This window comes from Rhea pennata, chromosome 15, assembly GCF_028389875.1.
Source record: "Rhea pennata isolate bPtePen1 chromosome 15, bPtePen1.pri, whole genome shotgun sequence".
In the NCBI taxonomy this organism is placed as follows: domain Eukaryota; kingdom Metazoa; phylum Chordata; class Aves; order Rheiformes; family Rheidae; genus Rhea; species Rhea pennata.
The window spans coordinates 8,684,243-8,711,567 of NC_084677.1; the positions used below are offsets into that span (position 1 = coordinate 8,684,243).

The 27,325-nt window shown below is 36.6% G+C and overlaps 1 protein-coding gene across 1 annotated transcript in view; it reads right to left on the minus strand.

The window, feature by feature from the left end:
• Window positions 1–2,611: 2,611 nt before the first annotated feature.
• Window positions 2,612–27,325, minus strand: part of SHISA9 (shisa family member 9) — a 188,985-nt gene continuing 164,271 nt past the window's right edge. Inside the window, exons 3-4 of the mRNA XM_062588497.1 lie at window positions 26,428–26,583; window positions 2,612–2,982 (exon numbers count right to left, since the gene is read on the minus strand). Of these exons, the coding sequence (XP_062444481.1) occupies window positions 2,612–2,982; window positions 26,428–26,583 (527 nt within the window). The remainder of the gene's footprint in view (window positions 2,983–26,427; window positions 26,584–27,325) is intronic.

Below are 27,325 nucleotides of genomic sequence, written 5' to 3' on the forward strand. Positions count from 1 at the left end.
ACACAAGTTGTATATGGTGCTTGGAGATTTATAGTGCACATGGAGCTTTGTGATGCATATATACATTTTATGTATTGTGTTGCATTGTATGTAACACATGCATATTTTACATGTGTAATGCACACAAATACAGCTGCTTTCAAAAGAAATTCCTGTTCTAGCAATGTCAGAATCAAATAATTAATTTTGGCAAGATGAACCACACTGGCTACAGTAAAAGTCTGTAGAAGCTCAATAAATACTAAAAAATTGGCCCAATGGAAAAAAAAAAAAGAAAGAAAAAAAAAGCTGAGAAATCAGCCAGCAACTTGGATTCACATAGAATCAATTTTATTGCCAGGTAAGAAATTCATATTAATATAGTGGATACATATGTTTACAAATAAACATTCTTAAAAAACAAACAAACATTTTATTGTAGGAAGTATTATTGGTATCATAAACTCTGTAGTTAACAAGTATTAACACGGGTTTACTTACAGAACATACAGTTACTAAAATATTTCCACATAAAATATGCTCAAGTTGCACGAAACCTGTGTGAATTAGAGTGCAGCTGTAATGTGTATCTAAAGCATATGGATTAACAGCAACATTCCATAAAAGGTCAAATTAAGTCAGCCAGTTGTGAAGGCAATAAAAATTAAAGGAATAAAAGTAAGATAATGGAGAATCTGGGTTGTGTGCAAAGTATTTGTCCCATGGGCTTTGTCCAGTTCTCATAGTCTTAAATATGACCATACAATTTAGTTTATGGAGAGATGCCCGTGCTCTCAGGATGCAAATCAGTCTTGAAGTGGCTAGAAAAATGGTCTCTCCTCTTAACCACACTTCAACTTCTTAGCCCTCACACCCTTCAGACTAAGAAGAAGCCCTACCTGTCAGTTGAGTACAGTAAGAAATGCCACTTTCAATTCTTCCGATTCCAGCGCTGTATGTTCTTACAGCGTAACAGTTCTCACTCCTCCTTGTATATTCTTCCAAAACTAATCTCAAGAACTGACAGCTGGTGAGAATGCAACTGCAGTAGGATAAATAATTAGGAGTTAGCTAAATTACTCGCTTTGGGGGAAGGGCAGGAATTTAAGTGAAAGACTGTGTGTTGACTGGCATCAGGCTGTTTCAGCACTGCCTTCCCCTCCCAACTCTGTCTGTCTCCTTGTGGATGTGCAGAAGCCCTACAATTCTACGACTGCCAGGCTGCTAGAAGTGCCCAATTCTAAAATGATTTTACTTGTACAAACAAGGTATTCAACTCATCAGAGCCCCAGTCAAGACCATAAGTCCAATTGTTTGTTTATTTTAAACCCAGATTTCTTTGATGTCTGAGGCCAGTCTAGTAGCCTTTTCCACCAAATAGCCCACCAAAGGGGAACGCCACTATAGAAAGCCAAACAAGAGAGACAATATACCATATAACATTTAATTGAATTACAAAGAAGAACTACTATGGCTAAAAGCAAATACAAAATGAGAGACTAAGAGGGGGAAAAGTTTAAATTGGGAAAATGGAGGGGCTAACTAAATAGTCTTGACTGCAACCACTGCATGGAGGTGTAGTCCAGTTTCCCTTCTGGTCAAACAGAGGAGGGAAGAACCCTCGTCATCCTCAGCAAAACATGAGGAAATAGCTTAAAGGAACAGAGGGGTCACTTTGAGGAACAAGACTGTCATTGAACAATAATAATACAATAAAGGCACCACCCACGTTTATTTTCAGTCTGAAGCAGTTGAAGATAGGCAAAACATTTAGGTGAAGAAAAAGTCTTGACAGTCTGCAAAGTGAAATTGTTACCATCTGCCTGAAAACAGGAGGACTGAGAGGGAATATTCTGATGCCCTTATTCCCCCAGCAGCTTTCTGTGTCATATGATATATCTCTTCTTATTTTGGAGATTCCCCAAAATTTCAAATCAAACAAAGTAAACTGAAATAAAATCTTCTGCTGTTTGTTATCATCCCTTGGAATTCTCTATAAATCAGAAAGCTCCCATATGCTTTTAATCATAACAGTCTTCACAAATTTCATGTGAAAGAGTCTTTTTGTCCCCTATTGTATATATATATTTTTTGCGCTTCCTATGGGATGATATGAAAGTACAATAATAGATGTTAGGGTTGTACCAAGATGTTTACTCTTGCTTTTTCACAGGTCTGGTGGTTATTGTTAGGTTTTATACAAAATTCCTCACTAGAGCAATATACTGCAGTATATTGTTGTCTCTCTTTCTTCCTCTGTCTCAAGGCAGGAACATAGTGTAAATGTTTAAACAGACATAAAGTTTCTATAGATTGTGCTACTTCTCATCATGGATTTTAGTTTCAAGTAAAAAAAAAATCATAAGGGTTTGTGTTCCATTGTGAAATACAAATGGAGTTTATAATTCAACCTTCAGTGTGTATTGCTGAATGGTATTAACCCACTCTTCGGCCTACAGTTGACTGGATACCAAGAATGTCCAGGTGGAAGTTCCTTTTTTCTTCCTTCCTTCCTTCCTTTTCCTTTTTCTTTCTTTTTATATTTTTAAAATTTATTTTTTGCTTCTTTCAGTTGCGTTTGTGATGTGTGTGTGTTTTTGAAGGGCTTCATTTTTTAAAAAAGGAAAAAACCTCAAACAGTTACTTCTGTCTTGCTGTTAGTTATGAAGTATGGCTGTGGGCCCAAATAGTGCTGACTCCGAGTTGTCAGTGGATCGGTTAACGTTGGATCTCCTGCACCATACTTCCCCTTGTTTGTATATGCTTGCCGTCTAAGAGAGTGGTAGTTGGGATCCCAGGTCTTGTAATGGGTATTGTAAGCTAATGGGTGCGTGTGGATCTTCGTGACTTTGGATTTTTGCCCGTTCTGTTTGGCTGTGCTGCTGTCAGATGCGTATATTCTGTCTTCCTCTATGCGCACTGGATGGAGTGGCAAACTCCCCTTGGCAGCCAGTTCTGCAAGATGTCGGCGTTTAGAGTAGAAGTCATCATTGACTTTGTCAGCTATTTGGATTTAAAAGGGGGAGAGGACAATAAGAAAAAGGTTATTTGGTTACAAAAAACACTAAAAACCATGCAGTTTATGATAGGTTGTGTACAGTTGCACCTGTGGTCCAGATAGAATTATAAGATACATCAGTAGAAGAAATCCACCCCTATGCCCTTTATTTTCTCTCTACTGCTTGTATCTTTTTGGATGACATTATGCTAAGTACTACATATGTGTAGACAAGACCTGTTGCCCTTTAGCAAAAGACTGTCCTTGCCCCAAAGCATTCAGGTCATGTTAATATTTATTATTATGAGGCAATGTCCTAAGAATGTTACTTCATGTGCACTGCTTTTGAATTAAAAGCAACTTTTAGAAGGCCCTCTGTGATCAACTTTGGATACCCAGAAAATAAAGGCACTGCTACCTGATTCAGCTGATCACATTACTGTCTCTCTCAAACAGTGTGGGAAGTTTAGAATGTGTTTAGAAGTATACAAACTTTGTCTGAAATATAGAAGCATTCTGGGATGCCCTGTTGTAGCAGAGCATATCCCCTTAAGTGCAAGGGTGAAGTGAGTGTTTAATCAGCCAGTGGTGAGGTTGAACAGGAAAAGAGATTGGGCACTTCCTGCTAAATAATAGCTTAGACTGTAATGAAGAATGGGACCCGTTCTTCTAAATAGTTGAAAGTTCACTGGTGCTTTATGGGGCTGAAAATACTTTGAGTTGCTGAAGGTTAGGTATTCACATTGTGATTTTTATGGACAATGAAAATTTTAAATTCCAGGTCCTGACATCATTTTCTGGGTCTAGTACCTCTCAGAAATAACAGCAATACCCTGCCGACAAATACTGTATTAAAATTCTCAAATTAGGATTTTGTTCTCTGCTGTTTTCTTGGCAAGTGTCTTCCAGTGAATGGTTTTGTTCAGTTTTAGCAGTTGTTACTGCTGGTATGTATTTGGCCTTGCTTAAAAATATGAACCATCCTCAGGAAGCTATAGGCATTCTACAGCAGTGCAGCATCTCATTTAAATTTTGAGACTGTGCAGCAGGGGCTTAAGGGGAGTTTAACTCAATCTTTTAGAAGCTTGTCTTATACATGAAGAGGGTTTATTTCCGCTCTTCCAAAATCTAGAAATTCGATTTAAAATAGTTTTAAGTGTGTAGATTAATCAACATGATCACATGTTAATCAGCAGTGTCCTGCTTTGAATATATGATTGTGTCAGCCTGGGTTTGACTTTTGGTGTGCCCCAGCTAGGTCCATCCGTTTTCATTAATGCTACATCACACAAAGCTTCTCTGCTGAAGCCTTGTGCATCTAGGTGTCTGCACAGCTCAGCACATCTTTCTGTGATGATGATGATTTCTGGTTCATACACTGTTTTTGTTTATTTTCTCTCTTTTTGTCTCTCTCCCTCAGCATTGCTGAGAGGATTCTTTGGCTCTCTAAATTTTCTCCTTCTCCCTAGCTGTGAATTGGATCGTTGTGTGAAGGCAGTGAGTTTCCTACAAGCAGCACATTAATCTTCAAAACAAGGTTTCAGTTCTGCATCCCTCTTGTCCTGGCCCCTCAACATGGGAGAATATTACCTATAATAGTTGCTGTTTATGGTCTCAGGGAAATTTTTATATAATAACTATGCAACTGGACTTTGTTCGTAAATCTTTAAATTTGTCATTAAAGAGGTGTTTCCCCTCAGATGAACTGAAATTGCTTTTGAAGGAGCTTATACTGTAAAATTAGGCTTTATATGCCTTACCTGTCTCCCTCTCTCTCTTTTATCTTTTAATTGGAAAGTGAATTATTTTCTATAACATAGGGGTGCAATTAAAAAAATGCATCTTCTCTTTTAAACAAATCACAGTGTAGATAATGGTGTGTTCTAATCTCAATACAAGATGTGCAGTTGCAATTGCTGATAGGCCTGTAATGTGTTACAAAGAAGATTTTCTAAGTTTTGCTCTTGTTTTAGGATTTTTTTTTTCATTTAGAAATTTGTGATCTGAATAATCAAGAACTTGTATTTACTTCTCCTGCTAAGAACTTCTTCCAGTTCTAAATATGAATTGTCCTACTTAATCTGTTGTTATTCATGGAACGCTGGAAAACAGCTTTATACATGATTTTAATAGAAACGAGGGTGAAATGCTATCTCTTGCTAATTTCTCATGAAGATCTGTGCTATGAAAAGGTCATTCAGAAAAATAGTTGCAGAAAAGGCATTGTGACTATACACCCAAGTATTGTATAAACTCACATCAAAGACGCTAGAGGTCAGCTGGTTAGAGGAGCAAGTTTCTCTATCCTATGACTTAGACCATGCCTGTATACAAAAATTCACACTAACTTGTGTAATTTAAATTCAGTATGGTTAATCATACTAATTAGTATAGATAATATATAGATATATTATCCTAATATAGATATATTTGTCTGCCTATTTCATGTTTAAATTACTTTAATTTGCATAGGAAAATTAAAAAACTAAGCTAATCTCATGTAAGCATGGAGTAAATTTGTAAGTTTGTACTTCTAATTTGATCTCTTAAGTTACACTGCAGCAGTTTGTCTCACATAACCAAGGTCTTTGATAATCAATTAAAACTTAAGTAATGACCTGTGTTTAGAAAAATAATGGTTGTGATGCACAGTTGTGTAGATAATGAGCTAAAAAAATATTGCAGTAACTTGTATTACCTGTCTTTTTTGATGACATTTTTATCTTATGTATGCCTAACTCAAAAAGGCCTCAAATAGCCCAAGCTATTTCCTTTTTTTTTATTATTATTATATATATTTTTTTTTATCGGGTGTTGGCTCTCTGAATTTTGTCAGACACTAGATAGGTTACCCAGACCTCCAAATGAACTAAGATTAATGCCCTCACGGAAAAGTAAATTGTATTGCCACTTCCAATCTAATAAGCTTAACTATTGCATATCAACAATACTCCTAATGTGAAAACCAAGCTAGGAGAAATCAGCCTCATGAGGACTGTGCCTGTGATACATCTGTGGGGCTACATTTGCTCTTGCATATGCCATATTATGTATAAAATTTTTAGCTGTTTATTTCTTTCTTATTGAAGATCATACAGAAAGTGAAATGATTAATGCTGTAAATATAGTTACATTAATAATTGTTTTAACTAATTTAATCCAAAGAGGCTTTCTAGGGCCTTTCTCAACTATTGTGTGGAAGCTGAGACTGAAGAGAACAACCAGGCCTTGGTCTGTAAATATTAATCAGGAAAGTAAAGCAGAAAACTGGCAAAGGTATGGTAAATGGCCACCTTCTACGTGGCAGTGGTAGTGCGGGAGAGCTGCTGTTTGTACCTGTGCTGATCAAATCAGGCTTTCCAGGTTTTTACCTTCTTATATATGCCTAAGTAGTTAGTTTTATAAGAGAGTTGTAAAAAGCTGCACACGTGGTGAACTCTTTCTTTGGGTCCCCCTCTCCCCTCCACACCTGGAGATTGCTTATATATTTGATCTGAAGGGTTCAGAGGTAACTGAAAATTACTGTTGGTTCAGCTTTTCATGGAAGTTTAGAGCTTTCACAGCTGTGAAATTGCTGTTGGCTCTGCAAAACTATGGCAAAACCACTTGGCACTCTAGCTGCTATTCTTTTCCTATCCTCCGTGGAAAGACTAAGTCCTTTGTCTCATATCTTAATCCACTGTTGTATGGCTAGTCTATTTTAGAAACTTTCTAGACTACTTTAGAAGGGGGCGGGATAATTGTACTTTGGGGTTTTGCTGTTATATTTCTTGCAAGGAAAAAAGTGTTGAGAGGAGTTGGGAATGGCTGTATATGTTAGGAAAGTGTTTAATATCTTCTATTATCCTCCACAATCTCACACACTTGAAAACTAGAAAATAGTTGAACTAATTTTAATCAAATTTTATAAAATTAGTCAAATTCTGGCAGGCACTAAAAAAAATATTTAGTATTATATAAATTTAAGTTCAGTTAAAATAGTTCTATGGAGCTAGAAAATTTGAAATTAGAGTTAGAAAATATATTAATTTTGTTTGAAACCTTCCCTGGAAGTTGTCAAAGCATTTCAGAAAAATAGATACTTAGTCTAGTATAGATGAATATAGTTTAGAAGCAAACCTACTTTGTTCGTGCCCTAAATAGATCTGTAAAGCATGATAATATTTTATTATACTCTGCTTATAATTTTATTAGGAGCTGGATAAAAATGCACTTGTAATTTGATTTTTCCTTTAAAACAAAATTCACAAAATCTTATAAGTTCTACTTAGAATAAAAAATTAATATTAATTAGTATTAAAGTTTGTATTTACTTATATAGATATCACTGAACCTCTCAGAGTTAAGAACGCAGAACAGATCTCAGAAGACTTTTGGAATGTGAGTTTCCTCTCACTCCATGCAATATGCCACGTATTTTAAGTGTTTATTGGTAAATTCTGTTTTGGTAACTTCTGTGATGCATGTACTATAGTGCCTAGATGATCGTGTTGATGTTGACTGTAAAGAGTGTTTCTTTTTTTTTTTTTTTCCTACATTTCTAGAAGTCTTGAGTTCAAATTCTTCTGGAAGTATATTTTTAATTTAAAAGCACTTCAAATTCATTTCCACTTTGTCCCAAATACACTAATTTTATAATAAAAAAATTCCAAATTACAATTTGTAATTTTACTGTCAACTAACTTTTGACAAAAGAAAGACATGAAATTTTCTACCCTTCAAGTTACAAGTATAGGCATTTTCACTGGAGATACATTACTGTATTTTCCAAAAGGCCACTTTCTATTGTTTGTTTGAACTTCATAGCCAAGTATAAAAGTAGGTCGTAGATAGGCTTTCTTCTAGTCTAAGAGTGAGATATGTGAGCTGTGTTTCAGCTTTCATTTTAGCTGAAGTCCTTTGACCATAGCAATTTTCATTATCTTTTAGTCCCTCTCTGCAAGTGTGATTTGATTCTTTGCTCATTCTTAAGGTAGAAGAGAGGAGCACATAGAAAGACATTTTAGCTCATTAAAGTTGTTCTATATGTAGCCTTGAGCCAGTGACTAAATCCTGCCCAGCTTCTTTATGAACATGCAGGATTAATGAAAATACCTGCTCTCAGTCTCTCTCCCTCTCCCTCCCCCCCACCCCCACCCCGCACCCCGAGTACACACATAAGCAAGCAGAATTGTGATGCTGTGCTTTAAAGTTCTCCAAGAAGTTAGGAAGCCCCTGGCCCAGGACCTTAGCACAGGACCCATAAATGCAGCTGCAGGCTAAACAAATCTGGCTAAGGAAGCACTGCAAGAAAGGAGGGAGGCAAAGAGCAGGAGTGCGGCTAGCCAGCTGGGCCAGGGCAGTGCTCCCTCCCTTGGGCAGCACTCCCTTGGGCTGGAGAGCTTCCCCTCCCCTCCAGCTGTGCACCAGGCTCTGTGTACTGTGCTCTGCAGCCTTTGCAGGCCCTTTGTCCTCAAACCTTCTGGAAGAATTCTGCTTTCTTAGTTTTGCTACTATACAATTTGACATACACCCTCTCCATCCTGGGGGTAACAGTGTAAATGGCTAATCCCGGGTTTTCCCAGCAAGCTTTTGTACATCAGTTATGAATGTTCTGCAAGATTGAGTCATTCTTTTACTAATTTCCACTTTTATATATATAATTTGGCATTAAATGGTTCAAATAGAGGCATGAACACACCTGTAAGTGATTATTATAGATACAGTACATCCCTCAAAATCCAGTTCTCAGCCACTAATGCAGTATACAATGGAGACATTAGTGGTGCATTGGATTGCACTGTGGAAATTACTAACATTTGTTTTGCTGGTATTTTTCATCTAATGTTTTAAGTTCTTTAAGATGGGCATATTTTAATTATGCATGGGCATACTTCAACATAGACACATGTCAAAAATGAGTGGCAGAAATACCATCTCAGCAAATATGTGGCAAAAAAGCATCCATAAAACAAAATCACAAATTGTGGAAAAAGGGTTTTGGCAAGTCTTGAAGCAGCCTGTGTTCTTACATGTTGACTAGATTATAGTTGTTACAAGACCACTGTGCTAGGCTCCAGTGCAAATAACCTAGTGCTAATATAGTGCAGAAAAATTTTAGTCAGTTCTAATTTTCAAATCTAGAAAAGATTCAGAAGAGGTAAAGTTGAGCATGGTTTTGTATCATTTTCCTTTTTTATCAATAAAAGCATATTTACAGTATTTTAATGCCAACTACTTTAAAAATTACCCATGAATTTCAGAAAGTTCATTTTCCTTCTTAATTAGTCCCTATAAATATTTTGTGGACTTTAAGGATAGAAAGAGATGTTCTGGAGTTACAGGATGGATTATTATGTGGCCTTAGATATGTAACTCGGCTTTCTGCTACCCAGGTTTTCACCAGCTATAAAATGAGTTGTTAACACATTGGAGGAGGTAGTTAAGTATTATGAAGATTAATTGCTGTTTGTAGAGTATACTCAGTTTTCGGATGAAAGACACTGTAGTAAAGTGCCTATTGCGTTTGGCTTCTGTATATAAATCGGTAAAATAGGATTTATAGATACCACTGTCATGTTTGCAAAAGGAATAAAGAATTAGAATTGCAAAACTGGCAAATGAGCAATGGTAGAATAAGGGCTTTAATTCTGAATGCTATCCTTTGTTTCCCTCCCTCCATTCTTGGCAGTTAATTATACAAATGTTCTCAATTTCAATATTTTTGTAAGATTTTTACTCCTTTAAGGTAATACAAACCCAATTTTGGTTACTGTTGTGGCTTTTCGTCTGGAAAAAATGTTGAAATACAAATATTTTATAACCCCAAATGTGGTTTAAAACAGGTGCTTGCGGGGGAGGAAATCTTGAGCTTTTGTTCCTGCTGTGAATGAAATGCGTAACTGATAAAATGTAGAAATAGGGTGAGGATCAAAAGCAGGATTCCTCTTTCTTAACTAAGTGCCTTAACTATTCAGCTAAAAAGAGGTTTTCGCTTCCTAGTCTGATAAATTTTGAATTTTATTTCAAGGATATAAATCTAGGTGGGGACAATGCTGGTAGAAGTTGGGACTACTGTAGAGGATGTAGATTTAAACCTTACTGAGTTGGAAGAAAAATAGAGCCATGGAGCTGTCATCTAGAAGGTTGATCACAGCACTACGCACTCATGTCTGAATCCAGCGATGTCTTAAAAAGTGGCTACAGCTGTTTGTTTTATGATCTTGGCTCTGTCACAATCTGTTAAATGTGTCTGACTGGGACTCTTCAGATACAGGCCTCTGCCTTAATCCTGAATCCTATTTTGATTTAGAAAGGAGATGAGTACTAAGCTGCTTGAAATAGAGAAGTTGGGGAAATTTTCAGTGAATTTAGTCACCTTACAGGTTAGGTGGCCAGAAATGAAAGAGCTATCAATGGCATTTTTTAAATTCAAGTTTCACCATTCTGCCTTAATCTGTCAATAACAGAACCAAACTTGAGAGTTTCGTGTATTTGTTCTTAATCCACAATTATATAACAAAACTACATAAGCTAGTAAATTGCTTTCTATCTAAATACCATGGGTGAAATTATTTCATTGAAAATCGGTCGCAAAAGCCCCTTAGGCTGTTACAGGAACAAGATTTCTCAGTTTGCTTGTTTGAGTGTATGCTATCTGTGCTGTGAAGTACCCCTAGAGCTATGTAATATTGTCCTGATCCCTGTGTTAAGTAATCTTCAAGGTGGTCGTATAAACACTTTTGGCACAAGCGGTTGTGTGAATGTTCATTAGCATTGTGTGATGCTTTCTCTGTCTGTCAGAATACTTACAATAAAATATCTTCTTATAAATTTTTTTCAGTTACAAGTATTTCTGTGTGGAAATTAAAACTCCATAAGGAGGTTTTGGATAATCATGAAGCAATATTTTTCACTCTTTCCTCAGCAAAAGTACATTGACAATCCTCTTATCTTTGATCCAAAAAATAGTTCTGAATCCTTGGACCACTTCTTACAGATATGATAGAGGTGAAGAATCCTGAAAGATAATTATGTGCTGCAAATTTTGTGAAAATAGGCACCGAGGTAGTGAAGAAAAACCATCCCAAGGGAGAGAGGAGAATCCCCAGAGGAGTGAGTTTTGAACAAAACTCACAAAGCTCAATGGGAGCTCACAGTCAGCTAAATGATACAGATGTATAGGAAACCTCAGTTCTCTACTCAGGTTTCACAGAACTGGCGGTTATTTGGACATATTTTAAGGATGACTCTGACACACAGAGCTTTATTCTAGCCACAAAGAGATTGCCTTCCAAATTTAGCACTGGAGATGCAAACAGCAAGCAAATGAAAGTGCTGAGAACAAGATAGCAGTGAAATGACTACACTGGTAAAACAGATAACAGCTACAACATGCTAATTAGCTATTTGTGAATATTTTTTGTGTCATAGTAAAGCTATGTCTATGTAATTTTTAACTATTCATAGTAAGACTTCCCTTCCAAAGCTATGTCTTTGCTTAGATTTTAGTGTAATTACTTAAAGCTAGGAAAACCTTGCATCTCTATTTCTAAGTAGTCAAAGTTAAAACTCAAGGAAAGAACCACGGCTAATGAATCTTGGCTCAAAGATAACGCTATAATTTATCCCTGGGAACTATTAAGACACTGGCTTTGGTTGTGCTGTTGATCACGTCTGTTTGTGTATTGCTTCATCATTTGCGCTCTAAGACAATATGTTCAAATAATAGTATAATCAAACACATTTCTGATGTTAAAGTAAAACAGGTAACTAGTGACCCACTTTTTAATTAAGTGGTTTACCAATCATCACAGAACATAGCAGAATTTGTTCTGTATTTGCCTAGCATAGAAGCAGTTGGAAAACAGATTACAGCTGAGTGTTGAAGGTAGACACGACCCTGCTCATGTAACTCCAACAGTGGACAGGATGACATGATACACTTGTACATTCTGGTGAGGCCAAGGGGAAGTGACATAGTCACTTTGCGGTTGGTCGCTAGCTGTTCTTGTCCCTTGGGGGCATTGAAGTGGCTACATGTAAGTTAGAGCAACTATAAGCCATCATGAATTCCAGGAAAGGGCATGAGACATGAAATAACTTTTGCATCCCTCCCTTTCCATTTTTATATCAAGTACTGCAAACACAGAATTCCAGTTGCTGTGCATTCAATTCTGTCCTAAGTCCTTTCCTTTGCCAAAATTCTGCTAGCTTGTCTTTATTTGACGAGTCATAAAAAAGGAAGATATGTCTGTGGATTCTTTCTCATGATTTTTATTCTTTATTACTGAGAGGTATTAAGCAAAGAAAAATATATAGTGCTCAGAACCAGACATAAATTAATTTCATAATTTTAGTAGAACCTGCTGTCTGTGGCTCTGTTGTTCCTATCCTAGCCTGCTTTACCACTGTATTTACATATTTCTCATAGTGATCTGGAGACAGACCAAGCATGAAAAGACATATCATAACATCCTTTTCTTCTGTAGATGTTGTTTGAAACAAGCTTGTCCACCTCCAGAAACATTCTGTTTTCCAGTAAGATAAATTCTACTTTCATGGAGAAATGAAGAAACATAAGTATGTAGGCCCAAACATTTCTTCTCTTTTATTGATTACTTTTATGACAGTTTCTGCCAGTCTGAAGAGGCCAGAGAATATTTCTGGTTTTTGAAATATATTAGGAATGTTTTAGAATACAGATGTAATTAGACTTGGTAACTAGAGCCTCCAGTCTCAGTAATGTTTTCTTTATCCAGCACAGACAGCAAAGGCTGCTGCTTGGCTGAGGATACTGAGATAGAATTTGATTAACTCCTCAGGCACTAGACATGGTGAGTGCTACCTCATGTATTTGGTTACATTTCCCCAGAACGTCAGAATGCCCATGTGTCCATAAACAGAAGCAGTCTTCTATCGAAGTCTCAAAAAACATAGCATAAAAGATGGGGTTTTTTCTCTTTAAAAACATTTATTTACTTTGTAATATTGAGCAGGTTTCTCTCTGGACATGTAAAACAGCTTGTCCAATGGGGACTGCATTGATTTACATGGTATTAAATTGCAAGTATTTATAATTCAATTTTACAGAGTACTGCAGTGATGTCATGGTTTGCTTCTGGTCAGATTACTCCAGGCACTTACTCATGTGTTGTACCTAACACTGAGACCAGTGAAATGCAGAATACTTGTATCTAATGAGTATAAGAGAGAGAGAGAGCATTTCTGACCTGCTATGATGAATAGATTCTGTCAAGATGGAGATAAAACAGTGGCTGCATCATGTTAAACTAAATTTAAATTTGTAGGTTTTTTTTTCAGGAGACCTGAAATCTCTTATATGCAGATAGATAGATCAAGGTTACACTATTTTTGCTATATCCTCAAGCAATTTAATATTTTAAACTCAAGTATCGAGATATTAAGTTGCTATTTCAGTATCACACAATGAATGATAAACTTGCAAGGGAAATAAGACTGCTAGTTCTGTGCTTGAACCGATGGATGAAATTGTAAAAGAACTCTAAAAGAATTATGTATTCAGATCTCTGAGGTTTCTTTGAAAATGCAAGCCAGTGGCTATCCTGTAACTGTAAATCTGGTTTTCCATTATTTTCTTTCCTAGAGGCTGCTAAGCTCGTGTTCTTCCATGGCATCTACAATGGCAAATAAACATGAAAACTTCTGCTATGAAATATTTATTTAGTTTTAGCTTATTTAGACATATTTATCAGTATGAGTTTTACTGGAAACCTTACATACAGCAAGAAAACTTGGCTTTTGAAATGGAAACTATCTAATCAGTCATGCTGTCATGCTTACTTCTGAATAAAGCATTACCACAGCATAAAGAGATTATAGGAAATGAGGGTTTGGGTTGCTTTCTAAAAATACTGTCCAAAGACAAAGAGGTTAGCATTTTAAGAGATTTGTTTAAAAGGTTTCTTCCACTTCATCCATATCTTAAGTATATTTGTTTTTTTGGAAAACTCCGTGCCAAAATTTTACAGCAGTGCTTTTTTACACCAAAAATAATATGAAATTGTTTATAATCCTTTTGGTTGGGTGAGAACTTACTGTTTGTTTAAGGACAGGGCTTCCTAGGTTTTTCAGGAGGACTTTGCAGTTCTGCCTTTGCAGAGTAACTGTACACTCCTGTGCAGTAACAGACTTCACTACTAAACAATTGTCTAAACAACTCAGCCAGGCCATACGCAGCCCTTGCTTCTGGGGGTGGACCACAAGCCAGGTGGACTGTCCTGGCCAATTGCACTGCACGTTGTATGGGTCACAGAGGAAAGCTTCACTGTGCTCTGGAATGTGATTCAGCATCTAAAAATACATGTTTATTTTCCTCTAAAAATGTCAATTTATCTTACTTAACATTAACTGGAAAAGCTGTTCTATTCTGGACCACATTTATTGGTAAGGATAATGACTCTTGTCATGAGCCTGATTTCTGAACAGTTTTTTCTCCTCACTGTTAGCATTCTTCTATGTGCTAAATTTCATTTTCAGTGTTCGTATTTTTTATTGGACTCTTGTTTTGTTTAGTATACTGCTGGTTATAACTCTTTAACGTGTATCTGAATTGGCTACAAATACTCCTGTTTGCAATGTTGTAGAAAGCTGCATGAGGACACAGAAGACCAAATTCAGGTCTCTGAATGCAACTTACATAGTAAAGACATACTGTAATGCCAAAAGAAAGCTGTGTTTTTCTGTCTTTCAATTGGCAATGTACCAGATTTGCACAATTATTTCTTTATATAGGATGTGGCCTTCAGGATTTTTGAGTAACACTAGTTAAATGAAAAAAAAAGTCACAACAATAGAAATAACTGTTTTTACAGGAGTAATTTTTATTTGATCTGTTTCTTAACTATTATAATTTTTCAGCACTCACTGTTCTGGATTCAAGCCAAGTTTTTTTAAAAGCTAACTGTTGTATTTCTTTTAAAGAGATCACTTTTTCAATACTTTTCTAATAGATGGACTCTCTTTTAAGAGTGAATAATTATGTGATGGCAAGAAAATTAGAAAGTATGTCCCTAGCTTTATTTACACACATTCAATTCTAGATTTTTCTTGTACTTTCCTACTTTTGTGGAATTTCTATTATGAAAGTCTTTCATTTGTGCATAATTTTCAGAGGTTTCCAAACCCTTTTGTCAAATCAGAGATGTGTGTCAGACTGAAAAGATGAAAGGTTCACTGGCAATTGCCAGACTTGCCCTTTCAGAAGAAAATCTGTTTCATAAGATTTTCACACAAATTGGGAGCACTCAAAGCCAAAGCTGAGCCTATTATGAACAGAACCATGCATACAGCAAAAGCATTCTTGACAGACAGTCTAGGAAGAGTCGGTAAAGAAGGATTCTTAACCGGATATTTAATAGTACAGACATACGTAAGGCGTCTGCCATACTAGAGTATTCAGCTCCCACCTGTACCTTCCTTGCCAGGAACTGTAATTGTAACCATCACTTGTGAAAATGAGAACCAACAGCATAAGGCTGTTGGAGCTCTGCTGCAAAATCTACCTTCCCCATTATGATGGGGATTCTTGCAGGGGAAAGCGAACTTCTTACACAAATACCTTTAATAGCCTAGAAAGCTTTGCAAACTTTCTTGCAGTAGAATTTACTAGTTGAATTTAAGGTTGTCATTATGACGCGAGAAACTGATTTTTTAATGGGGAATTTTGATGTTGTAGTAGCACAGCTAATATATGAAAGATTTTTTTTTTTTCAGCTTTTCTTTTCCTCCTCTTGTCCTCCTTCAAAAAAAGTAGCAGGGGAAGAACAGTGCACATTACAAATCATGTCATTGCTCTTCCTCTTTCCATGCCTTAAACCCTTTGTTATTATAGTATAAATGTGCAGGAGTGATCTCTGTGGCTTTTATCTGTGTAATTTTTTCTTAACTGTATTCACTCTCTTTAGAACATCCTTTACTGAACTGAAATAGCAGATACATAAGGGTTTATTTATATTATTTTTTTATTTATATTATATTTTTAATTAGAGGTTCATTCCTTTCATTTGTCTTACTGGTCTTCATTGATTCACAAGCGTGGTTTTTTGAAAAAAATCACACTACTTTACCTGAACATATATCCACGTCCAAAGCTTAAGACTATCAAAGCTTCTCTGGTTTGAGGTTGCAAATTTGGTTAGAACAAAAACCATATTATTTGGTTACTTAAATATCATTGCAACAATGTAATCCTCATAACGGCTTTAAATGATCAAGCCAAGCCTGCGTGCACCTTCATACCACAAACACTGTAAATGCAATATATGTGAAAAAAATAGTTTAAAGCTCTGCTGTCTGCATGGAGGATGATTCTAATATACTTTGAAGGAGTAATATTTAAATACAGAAATAACCAGCAGAATATGGGATATAAAGTATGAGTTGAAATCTATTTCTCACCAAATTTGTTTTTCAAAATCAAAATTCATAAATTTAGTCCTGGATTAAATCTACTGATTATAGTGCGATTTCAGAACTCTGTCTCTCTGGCTTGTCTTTCGTTCTTCTTGCTCTCTTTGGTCACTTTTTGTGAAAATTTAAATCAAACCCCTTCCTTAAAAAGACACTTTTCATTTTCACATTTTGCAATTTAGAAAGAAAAAATCCTGCCGCAAGATTTTGTTAATTATAACCTGATTTCTCTATGAATATTGTCAGCATGAAAGAATATTCAGTGAATAAAAGTAGGGTTCCTGAAAGCACCTAGTTAGACTATATAGCCCCTAGTTAACTTAATTCAAGGAAATTCCTTCAAGATTTTTTTCGCAGAATTCATTCAAAGTTAACTCTTTGAAATCATTGAGAACTTAACCTTCATATGATAAGAGTAGAATACTTCCTAAACACTGCAGCTTTGTAAAAATGATGATGAACTTGAAACAGATTCTCCAAATCTGTTTATTTTATGAAAAATGCCTATGATGGGTGTTTGGATCTCCAATATACTTGTATGCTATAATCATTAGGCACATCTGGGAATCAATCATGGACTATCACATGCTGAGCAGCTGTATGAAACTCATACAGCAGAAGTATTAGGTGAAGTGAAATTTGCACAGCTAACAGTCTGTGAGGAAAGAAAGAGAGTATGTTTTAAAACAGCCAGTGTAATAATCAATGTGTAGTCCCCATAATTGAACTTAAAAGTCATTCTTCAAACTAAATCTAGATAATAGCTGCGACCCCAAAATATCACTATTTATATACAAGTATTAACAATTGTTTTCACATTCTCTAGAAACAGTCCCTCCTTTTAAACAACCAATAGATGAGTCTGCCCTACAGAATGAGGAGAATGGTTATATGTTGAGCATGTCTGCACTGCAAAATAAAATAGTTACTGAGAAGGATGGTTAAGACAGGTTGCAAGTGAAACCTTGCAAAGCATTGTCAGACTTCGGCTTTGCTTGAGCTGAGCTTTGTTTTGTATTGGTTCACCTGCTCCAATTTTTACTTAGCAATATAGTCTAAGCATAGACTAATATTTTTCACTTTATTTGTGTCCTCGTATCAGTAAAATCAGTCCTTAATCTGTAAAAACTCTAGTGTATAATTCATTATTAACTAGTGGAAATAGGTTTGAAAGAGTCATGGTTGATTTAGATTTACTAGGTTCTTTCCTCCGGCCACCACTGATCTCAATAGATAGAAATAAAGCTGGTTGTTGTTAGCCTATTGCTTCTGAAGGATACTATCATTAGTCAAACACAATAGAGAAACCTAAAAGACTACCGTTATTTAGCAGGCCACCTGGACTCATCTTGCTGTTATTTTAGACCTACATGTTGTGTGTCTTGTGAAAAGCAGACATGGAGAAAATTTGTTTTACTTTGTTTTGATCCATTCTCAAATAAGGATTTTAAAATTCAACTAGCTGTCAGTGAGCCAACATGATTTTCAGTGGGAGAGTGATTTCTATATGAAGTGTAAATATAAACGGATAAACAAGTGGCATTTATAATCTGAACTTTTATGACTTCATTGGTGAGTGTTTCACATTCGCTGTTTTAATATATATGCTGATAATAAGAAATAACAGCTGTTTAAAAATAATCCATCACAGGGAACTTTGGTGGAAGAAATGTCGGTTTCAAGCACAGGAATTAGATGCCTAGTTTTAAACTTGCTGTTTTGTCATGAAAAATTGATTGAGAATTTGACAGATCCTTATAAATATTTTTTATCCATGATAAAACAAGGCAGTGGATGACAAATAGTCAAAATAAATTCACTAGATGATTTTAATTTAGCAAATTAAAAATCTGGAGAGAAACTTAAGCTAAATTGACCTGAAGGCTGAATTTCTGTTCTCTCCCTCAAGCTGAATGCTTGGCAAAATGAGACAACATAAAAGGAAGTGCTTATGAGCACCTTATTTTGGTATTAAAACTACTGCTTTTTAAACAAGCGTTGTTTGTAATTTCCTCCCAGCAGCCTAGATATTGCTTCCACTAAGAACCACATATCCCCAAAGAGTTACTTCTCACAGCTCTGTTCATTTGCTAAAGGATAGCATGGGCAATGGCTGTTCTAATGTCTGATTACTTGCGGGATAATTCCCCAGCACCAGAAAGAACATCACCCCACAGATAGTATAGTAAAATGTTATTTGTTAAAAGGCTGAAAAAGAAATCAAAAGTGATCTTGTCTGGGATACTGAGGCTTTGCGTAGATAACGTACTGATAAAATAGTTAAAATATAGCTACTGTCCACTGGAAGAAGAATTTAGTGTGCTGTATACTGAGGTAGAGAAATGTTTTGATCAAGAATCTGCAGCAGGTTTATTTACCTGTGACAGAGTGTCTATGGGTATCAGTAACCAGTTTGGTCAGTGAAGGAGAAAAAAAAAATAAATGATTCAATGTGAGCAAGAGCAGGTCTTGGAAGTCTACACAAATGAGGTAGGATGTGAAGTTTTGGGAGTCTTAGTAGAAAGATATAACTGGAATCAAGTGACGCAGGCAGTTCATCTACTTGGGAAATGAGAACAGCACTAGCAGGGGTTTGGTGAAGTTAGGTTTACTAGTGAAGGCTTCTTAGAATTATTTCTTCTGTACCTGAAGAAGAAGCAGGCATTAGAGTATGAAAGACTTATTTAGCAAATGAATACTCAAAAGCTCCAGATCCTCCAGCCACACTGGATTAAAATAATAATAATAAACTATCAGGCGTTTATGTCATATTTCCTTGAGATAGATCTATAGTGTCAGTGTAGAATCAGGCAAGTTGCCTAGTTTAGCATTATGCAAGACAGTGAACATACCTCTAGATATATGAAATCATTAACTGAATCATCCTCTGGATATGACAAATGATGCCTTAATCTGTAATTCTGTGTCTGTTTTCCGGGCATTACATCCAGTGAGCTATTCCTGTGTCTTATATTTTTTAATCCATTTTTGTACAACTACTTATGGAAGTAGTAGCTGAAGACTTCTTTAGTCTTTGAAATGTAAAAGCAATTCCTTTTTAAGCCTTCTGAAGAAACATGCAGTGTGGTTGGTATAGGAAAGTTAAGTAAAACAAACATATTGTCTCCAATAACTCTGTAGTTTTAGTCTTCCTAAAAAGTTAGCTATATCATCCCCTGTGAATGCATGCTCAGATCTTTTCCCTGTTGTGTGTTTCCACAGTAGCATTTTTCCAGTCACAATATTTCTTTCCAGCCCTTCCTGTCTTTATGCAGAGGCCCCTGAGACAGAGCACAGTGGACAATATGGAACAATGCAGATTCTCATCTTTTGGTGAGATCAATACTGACTTCTTAGGAGGAAATTATAAAGTCACATTTATTCTCGTAAGACAGGTCTTATATCAATACAGAATTAGAATCATTTGTATGGAAATTGAGGTTCTGAGGCTTAAGAGAAGGCATCCTGTCATGCACTACCAAATTTCACACTAGACAGGGTGATTCAAAGACAACTCTTTATGGTTAACCTTATGATAATTTCCTTCCTATTTGGATCCTTATGTGTGTATAAGGGACAAACTGGACAGCTTTCTCACGTGCTTTACCTTTTTGAGGGAGATGGCTTATACTTTGGCATACTTGCAGCCACAATGTTTTCTACATAATAACAGTGATCAAAACAGGAGATATTTATTCCTTGAGTGTCATATTTGCAGAAGCTCACTTTGGGGTTTTGCAGCTGCAAGCAGAACTGGAGAACAGTATAACATTTTCCTTTGGGATCAAAGAACTCGTAAGCTTCAAGAAATGCTGGGAGCCATAGACTCTGAGATTGGATGGTGAGCCTGCTCCTAATGATATCCTCTTCCTTGCTTCACTATATCCAATCAATTAGATCTGATTCATTTTTACAGGAGACTACAACTCCCAGCATTGCTGAAGGCTTTCTGGATCTTAGTTTCAGGGATGAATTTTATCCATGGTGGGGTGTCTTTTTCTTTTTCTTTTTTTTTTGGGGGGGGGGGGCAAAAATTTAAGCTAGCTGAGTTATTTCCTGTTAAGGCATGCTCAGTCAGTTCCTCATAGGTTTGTGTGTGCATGCATGTGGGAGAGCAATTTTTATAAAATAAATAAAAAATCGTATTAAACTATAAAAAATACTTATATTCTCAGGCTTTGCATGCATGTCGGTGCACCTCTCCAGCAGCTGAGTAATCATTCCCTCAGTCCTGTAGGGCTTACAAAGATCAGGTGCAGGAGCTTGAGGGAATTTGTTCTTGTCTTTTTTCTGTCTGTCTGTCTGTCTTCTTTTCCCTTTTCTTTTCTTTTACATTCTAAAGAAAATTGCCCATTTTGCACTACCTAAAACTCAGAAAAGGAAATTAACTGTTACTGAGTCAGTTTTGCAGACCTTTGTCCTAAATGAATGAATGAAAATAGCTAATACCTCGGGACAGTGAGCCCTAGGAAATTTTTGTTAAGCTACAGCATGAATTCCATCTCTTATAGCTTAAGCTTAGGAGAGTGGAATTTGAAGTTGGACTGTTCATGCTTTCTGAATGAGTGTCTAAATGATGTGTATGGAAATTTGTGATGAGCTACCTTTATATTTAGTATATCCTAGGACTTGAATTTCATGAAGGTGTTCAGATACATGATTTCAATCCACTTGAAGCATTAGGCATGTCAGGATTTCTTAAATGAGCAATAACCATTTAAGCATGGAGTAAAAACACGGTTGATGAACTGGAAATAAGAATAATTTATGCAGAAAAAACACTTTCTGCACTTTTCACATAAATAATCAAATATTGCAAAAGCACCAAAGGAAACCAGGATCATATCATCTCAGGCAGCCAAAAAATGAAATATCTAAACACTGAGTGCTTTATTGCCACACAACATTCAGTGACCACTTCTGGTAGGACTGATCTTAAGTAAGACCTCGTAGAACCTTTTTCCCTTAAATAAAGTCTCGGACATTCCTTGGTGGGAGAAATTTCTCTCTTTTGAAAAAAAGATTCTCTGGCTCAGGAAAAATGGACAAATAATGGATCAACAGAGTGCACCAATCAGGTAGGTTAGAGATGCAAGGAGCTGGATTGCTCATCCATTATTTCAGGGCATGCCTGTTGTTCTGCCTTGTATCTAAAAGGCCCTCTTACCTTCTACTGATTATTCCATGGGATTGTATGTGTTTAAGTAGGAGAAGAGTGAAACTCTGCTTCAGTGAGGAATACAGTAAACAAATCTCAGCTTGCTTTTACCTTGTACTCCAGGCACTCATTTGTGAATACCAGATAGGCACAGAATGTCCTCATATTATTGAGATGCTAGCAGACAGTAAGATGAAAAGTTGAATTTGACCAGAAGTCACTGGCCACTTCAGAGTCACAGAATCAAAGAATAGTTGAAGTTGCAAGGGACCTCTGGAGATTGTCTAGTCCAATCCCTCTGCTCAAGCAGGATCACCCAGAACATGTTGCACAGGACCACATCCAGACAGCTTTTGAATATCTCCAAGGAAGGAGACTAAACAACCTCTCTGGGCAACCTGTTCCAGTACTCTGTCACCCCCACAGTAAATAAGTTTTGTCTTAAGTTCTGACAAAACTCTGTGTGTTTCAGTTTGTGTCTGTTGCCTTTCATCCTACTGCTGGGCACCGCTGAGGAGAGTCTGGCCTCATCCTCTTTGCACCCTCCCTTCAGATGCCTATATACATTGATAAGATCTCCCCTCTCGGCCTTCTTTTCTCCAGGCTGGACAGGTCGAGCACTCAGCCTTTCCTCATAAGAGAAGTGCTCCAGTCCCACTAGTCATCATAGTAGCCCTCCACTGGACTCTCCCCAGTAGCTCCCTGTCTCTCTCATATTGGGGAGCCCAGAACTGGACACAGTACTCCAGATGTGGCCTCACCAGTGCTGAGTAGAGGGGCAGGATCACCTCCCTTGACCTGCTGGCAGCACTCTTCCTAAAAAAGCAGCCCAGGACACTGTTGGCCTTCTTGGCCACAGTGGCACATTGCTGGCTCATGGTTAACTTGTTGTCCACCGGAACAAGTGGGGAGCCCTGGTTACTCTTTATGTGGATTCTGGAGGCTGCAACAAGTAAAAAAAAATCCTCACAAGAAATGAGGAAAATGTCCTATTGTGTTGGATGTGTAAGGATTTGGCTGTGCAGTTTGAACTGGTTCACATAAAAATAATGTGTTTAAATAAAGCACACTGGTCTTGGCCTTTTCAGTTGTCTTCTCTTCCGCTTTTGAGTTGAAGCAGACACTCCACAATGCACATGTTGCATTGCATAAGTGCATGAGCAGTCCAACTTCAAATTCCACTCTGCTGAGCTATAGGATTTGGGTCCATGATGAAGCTTAAAAAACGCTTCCTAGGGCTCGGCTTGGCCTCACTACCCCAAGATGTTGATTATTTATATTCAGTAACAAAATGCAGATTAATAGCAGTGGCCCTGTTGCCTCTTGCGTTTACAAGTGCTTGAGTATTCAATGCTGAATTTCATGAGGGTCCAGAACAGAGATTACTATGGCTCACTAGATTTCCACAACTGAATTTCCACAGCAGCCAGTTACTGAAAGATGAGTGGCTGACTTCTAAAATTAGACAACCAAATATTTAGGACAGCTGTAGTTCAGAAGGAAGCAGCTGTGTGGATGTTAATTTAATACTGTCTGTGGTAAAGCATCACTTTTTCAGTTGTCTAAACTTCTTATCACTTATGACCACATTATAAGGGTGATATTAATATACTTTAACTCTGGTTGCTACAAACCAATAGGAATGTTTTACCCACCCCATACCCCTCACCCATTAAAGAAAGATTTAAGCACAGCAGACTAGCAACTTTCTAGCAACAGTATCACGTAGAGTGAGCTACACTTAAATTGATATGTTTTGCTTCAAATACGTAGAGAAATAAAAAATATATTCCTTATTCAATTACTTTTGTGGGCAACTGCATCCATCCTCAAGCCACTATCTATGTGGATGAATAAATCCAACTTGGAACCTTAGCATATGAAAAATGTTATGGTTTTGTGATGTGAATGATGCAGTCCACGATGAATTTGATCTGTGTCTGTTTGCTGGAAAGAATTTTGACAGGTTAAATTTATATGGTGGGGCTGATGTCAGGTCACTTACTGTTTCTTCTCACAGCTCTCTTAAAACTGAAATGAACTGACCAATGTGCAAGTCTGGTTAGGTTGGTGAGAACCTGGTCACAAACCTAAGCCAGGTTGGGATCATAGAAGAAACACTTTGTGATCTATGGATATACAGAATAAGTGACAATGTTTGAGGAACTGTGACCTGAGAGTATAAAAGCTGTTAAAAACAGTGTATTTAGCTGTGGCTCTATATGGCCAAATGAAAGGTGCAAATGTGCAACAGTTTCAAAGTGTTAATTGTATTCTGCTGAAAAGTTCAAAAAGCAACTCGGTGATTTTATACTTTTCTTATGAAAATACACCTGAATCTAAAGCCTAACATGGTCTCAGACCAGTAGATCTGCAGGAAAAGAAATGTGAAGTATTTTTCACTGATAAAAGAAAAGCATGGGAAGATGGTGCAATCCTCCTGGAAGAAAATGTCCCTGAAAGTTATGTTTAATTTAGTTTAAGATTCTGAGAGGCATTATAGAACTTCTGGAGCTGAAGTGCACAATCTTTCAAGGTTGATTTAATTGTACTGTTACTATCAAGCTACTGTAAAAACTTGTACTCAGACACCTAAGAAATATTTTTAATTAAATGAATTTTATAAATGAGTTTGCACTTAGATATAGATGAAATGCTAAGAACACTCTTTCATCCTTGTTGTTCCCCGTCACTCTATTGCCTAGAAAGACCAAAAAATTCCTTCGTACTTTAGCTACATACTGCATTGCTGATGATGTCAAAGAAATTCCCTGTAAGACTAATTTCTCTGATGTTCCTCTACATTGTACCTGCACTCAACAGGTAGAGTCTCTTCTCTGTAGAGGAGTGGAAAGTAGATGAGCAGTGATTTTTTTTTTTTTTTTTGATTTTCTTCCTTTATCCCATTCAGTCTCCTTTGTATCTTTCAGATTGAGTGCAGTGTATTAAAAGGCAATATTTTTTCATACCCGAGGTTTTGAATCTGCTGAAATTTCTAAGAAATCAGTATTCCCTCCCGATACTTCTTTCATAGTCCTCTAGTTGTCGTGATCTTCCAGTTATGATATCTGTGCCCTGATAATTACAGCACTCTAAAATACCAGAACTTTACTAGCTTCTTAAAAGTCAGGGAATTGAATGTCAAAATTGCTTTTAAAATCTATTCTTGATCCCCTCTGTACTTATTGTAGCTGACTTGTTAATCTCATTAATGTAGATAAGTCATTTAAAGGGGAAGAAAGTCCTCTTAAAGCTAGGGTTACACAGCTCTTGAGACTGCTGCAGGAAAACAGAACAACTGCTAGTGTAACTGTTCCCAGGGCTGTTGCAACATCTACTTTCTCAGTTGTCTATTCACAAAAAACAAGTTCTAAGTTAATAGTTTAAAAGCAAAAAACAAGTACATGCAGTGGTTCTTGGGTAGTTGAGAGTAGAAGGGGGGGCTTGAGTGTTTAATCTCTCATTTTATTACGCTTAAGTACCTTTTTTGGCCCAAAGTAAGCTGGCGTATGAAAAATAAACAAACCTGTTATCAATGTATAAAGCTGTAATAATTACCACAGCATTACACAGTATCACCTTTTGAAGAAAGATCTATAAAGATACACTATCCATATTCAGAATTCAGCTGAAAGGTATTATCCCTTTTATAAACATGCTGAAAAATGCCATTTATGAGGGAAAAAATGGCAAGCTAAAGCAAAGTTACAAGCATTTGAGATGGGACTTCAATGTACATTTTGTTAGAAGTCTGCTAACCGAAAGTCTAGATAAAGGAATGTCGGTTGGTGATGAAAAATTGTTATAGCATGATGGATACTAGATTCTTAAGTCAGAATGTTCTCAGCTGTTCTGCAAATAGCTCTTTCTGGGAATAGGCAGTGCAATGCTTCTCTACATTCATGGGAAAATGATATTAACATCTATATGTGTAAGCTGAGCAAGGGTTCTTGAGAAGCTGTGTATGAACAGACCTCACAGTTCTTAATTACTTATTGTGTAGAAGAGGCCTGAAACATAAGGTGATAAAGGCTTTCCATCTTTGCATGATATGCAGCAGTATATACAGTTCTGGAAAAGTGCTATGAACTTACACTTCCATTATGAAATTTATTTTGAAATTTTACTTACCATTGTCCTTTTACTTTCTTAAAATTGTTTCTTAGAGGATGTCCTCTTATTTTCTTAAAATGACAGTGTATAATATTAATCAATCCTAGAAACCGGTCACCATTGGGATGGCTGTTCATTGGGAGATTTATGATGCACTAATTGTTTAAAATCAAAGCCTCAGGGTACCTCTCAAGTGACCTACACATCCTACAGAAAATATGAAAGCTGTTACTGCTGAAGTAGGCAGGTATGTTTTCTTTTTGGAAATACTGAGCAGATGTCTAAAGTACACACACTTAATTTGCAACAGATCTGATGCTTGTGTCTCATTTGTGCAGATAAGTATGGAAAGTACCTACTGAAATGTATATGTAGGTATATTGAGGGCATAAAGAACAAGGGCTGAACGTGGGTGAAACTCACTAAAAGGTATACAGTAGGGATAGCATGTTTTTGTGTGTGTGTATATGCATGCACACACATGCATATGGTTTCCTATTCTTACATGTAGTTTTCCTATCACTAATTGTAGTCCTCTGGTCTTTTTAATACATTTCCAATTAATATGATATTAAAATGAGTAAAATGAGCAAATTCTGTAATGAAACAGTCCAGGAGAGCAAGACTCTCTTTCTCTCTCTCTCTCTTTTTTTTTTTTTTTTTTTTTTTAAAGAAAAAAACAACTGCATACCAGCAAATGCAACATATTGATCTAAAGGAGAAGTCATGCATTGTAGTGCTTACTTACCAACAGCCTTTAGAGAGGCATACTTATTAAGCTCCTTGCCTGGGGGCTGTTGCTCATATGGGTTTGTGATCTGTCCCAGACTGGGATATGAGTGTTGATGTGCCATCTGAGGAAGGAGGGGAGATGTTGGTATGACGTTATTCATCTGTGGTGGATCTGTTTTAAAGAAAATTGACATACATTAAAAATTTTACCATCATTATCCAGTACCAATTAGACAGGGTGTGTCAGGAGACTTAATGCAATAAAATGGTGTTTACTGGAATGTGGGAGTTTGAGTACAGCAAACTTGTGCTCCAGTCAGTAAAGTGATTAAAGGCCAAGGAATGATTGTAGCTGTACATGCTAACTCTTGCATCAAAAAAATCTTTGAACTAAAAACTAAATTGATTTTTCAAAACAATTGAACACCAGTACAAAGACTGAATTTGTCACAGCTTTAACATACAACCTAAAACTTAAAGTTTATTCCAAGGTAGCCTGATAGTATTATTCTGTTTGTGTGGTTAACTAGCTAGGCTAATTTAAATTTGTTCAGAAAAGCTGCTGCAAATATGCAGTTATACTGCTTTTAATATCAGAACTAGTGTGGTTATAAACACAGCATTATGTTGTGTTTTGTAGACGTGTCCCACAGTGCAGTATGTGGAAATTTGGCTGATGTCTATCATTAGGCAATTTCTTCAAAGTTTGCACTTTTTCTTCATGTTTTTTTTTTCTTTTCCCTTGGTAGCAGGTATCACAGTTTCATACCAAGACAGTGTTTTCTGTATCAGATGTGTCTAAAAGCAAGTGGTAGTTACTGTTTATATAGTGTTTTATACCAGTACTAGCCTCATATCAGTTCTGTGTTTAATTTGTCCCATTACGGTAGAGATCGCAGTCTGACTACTTTTTA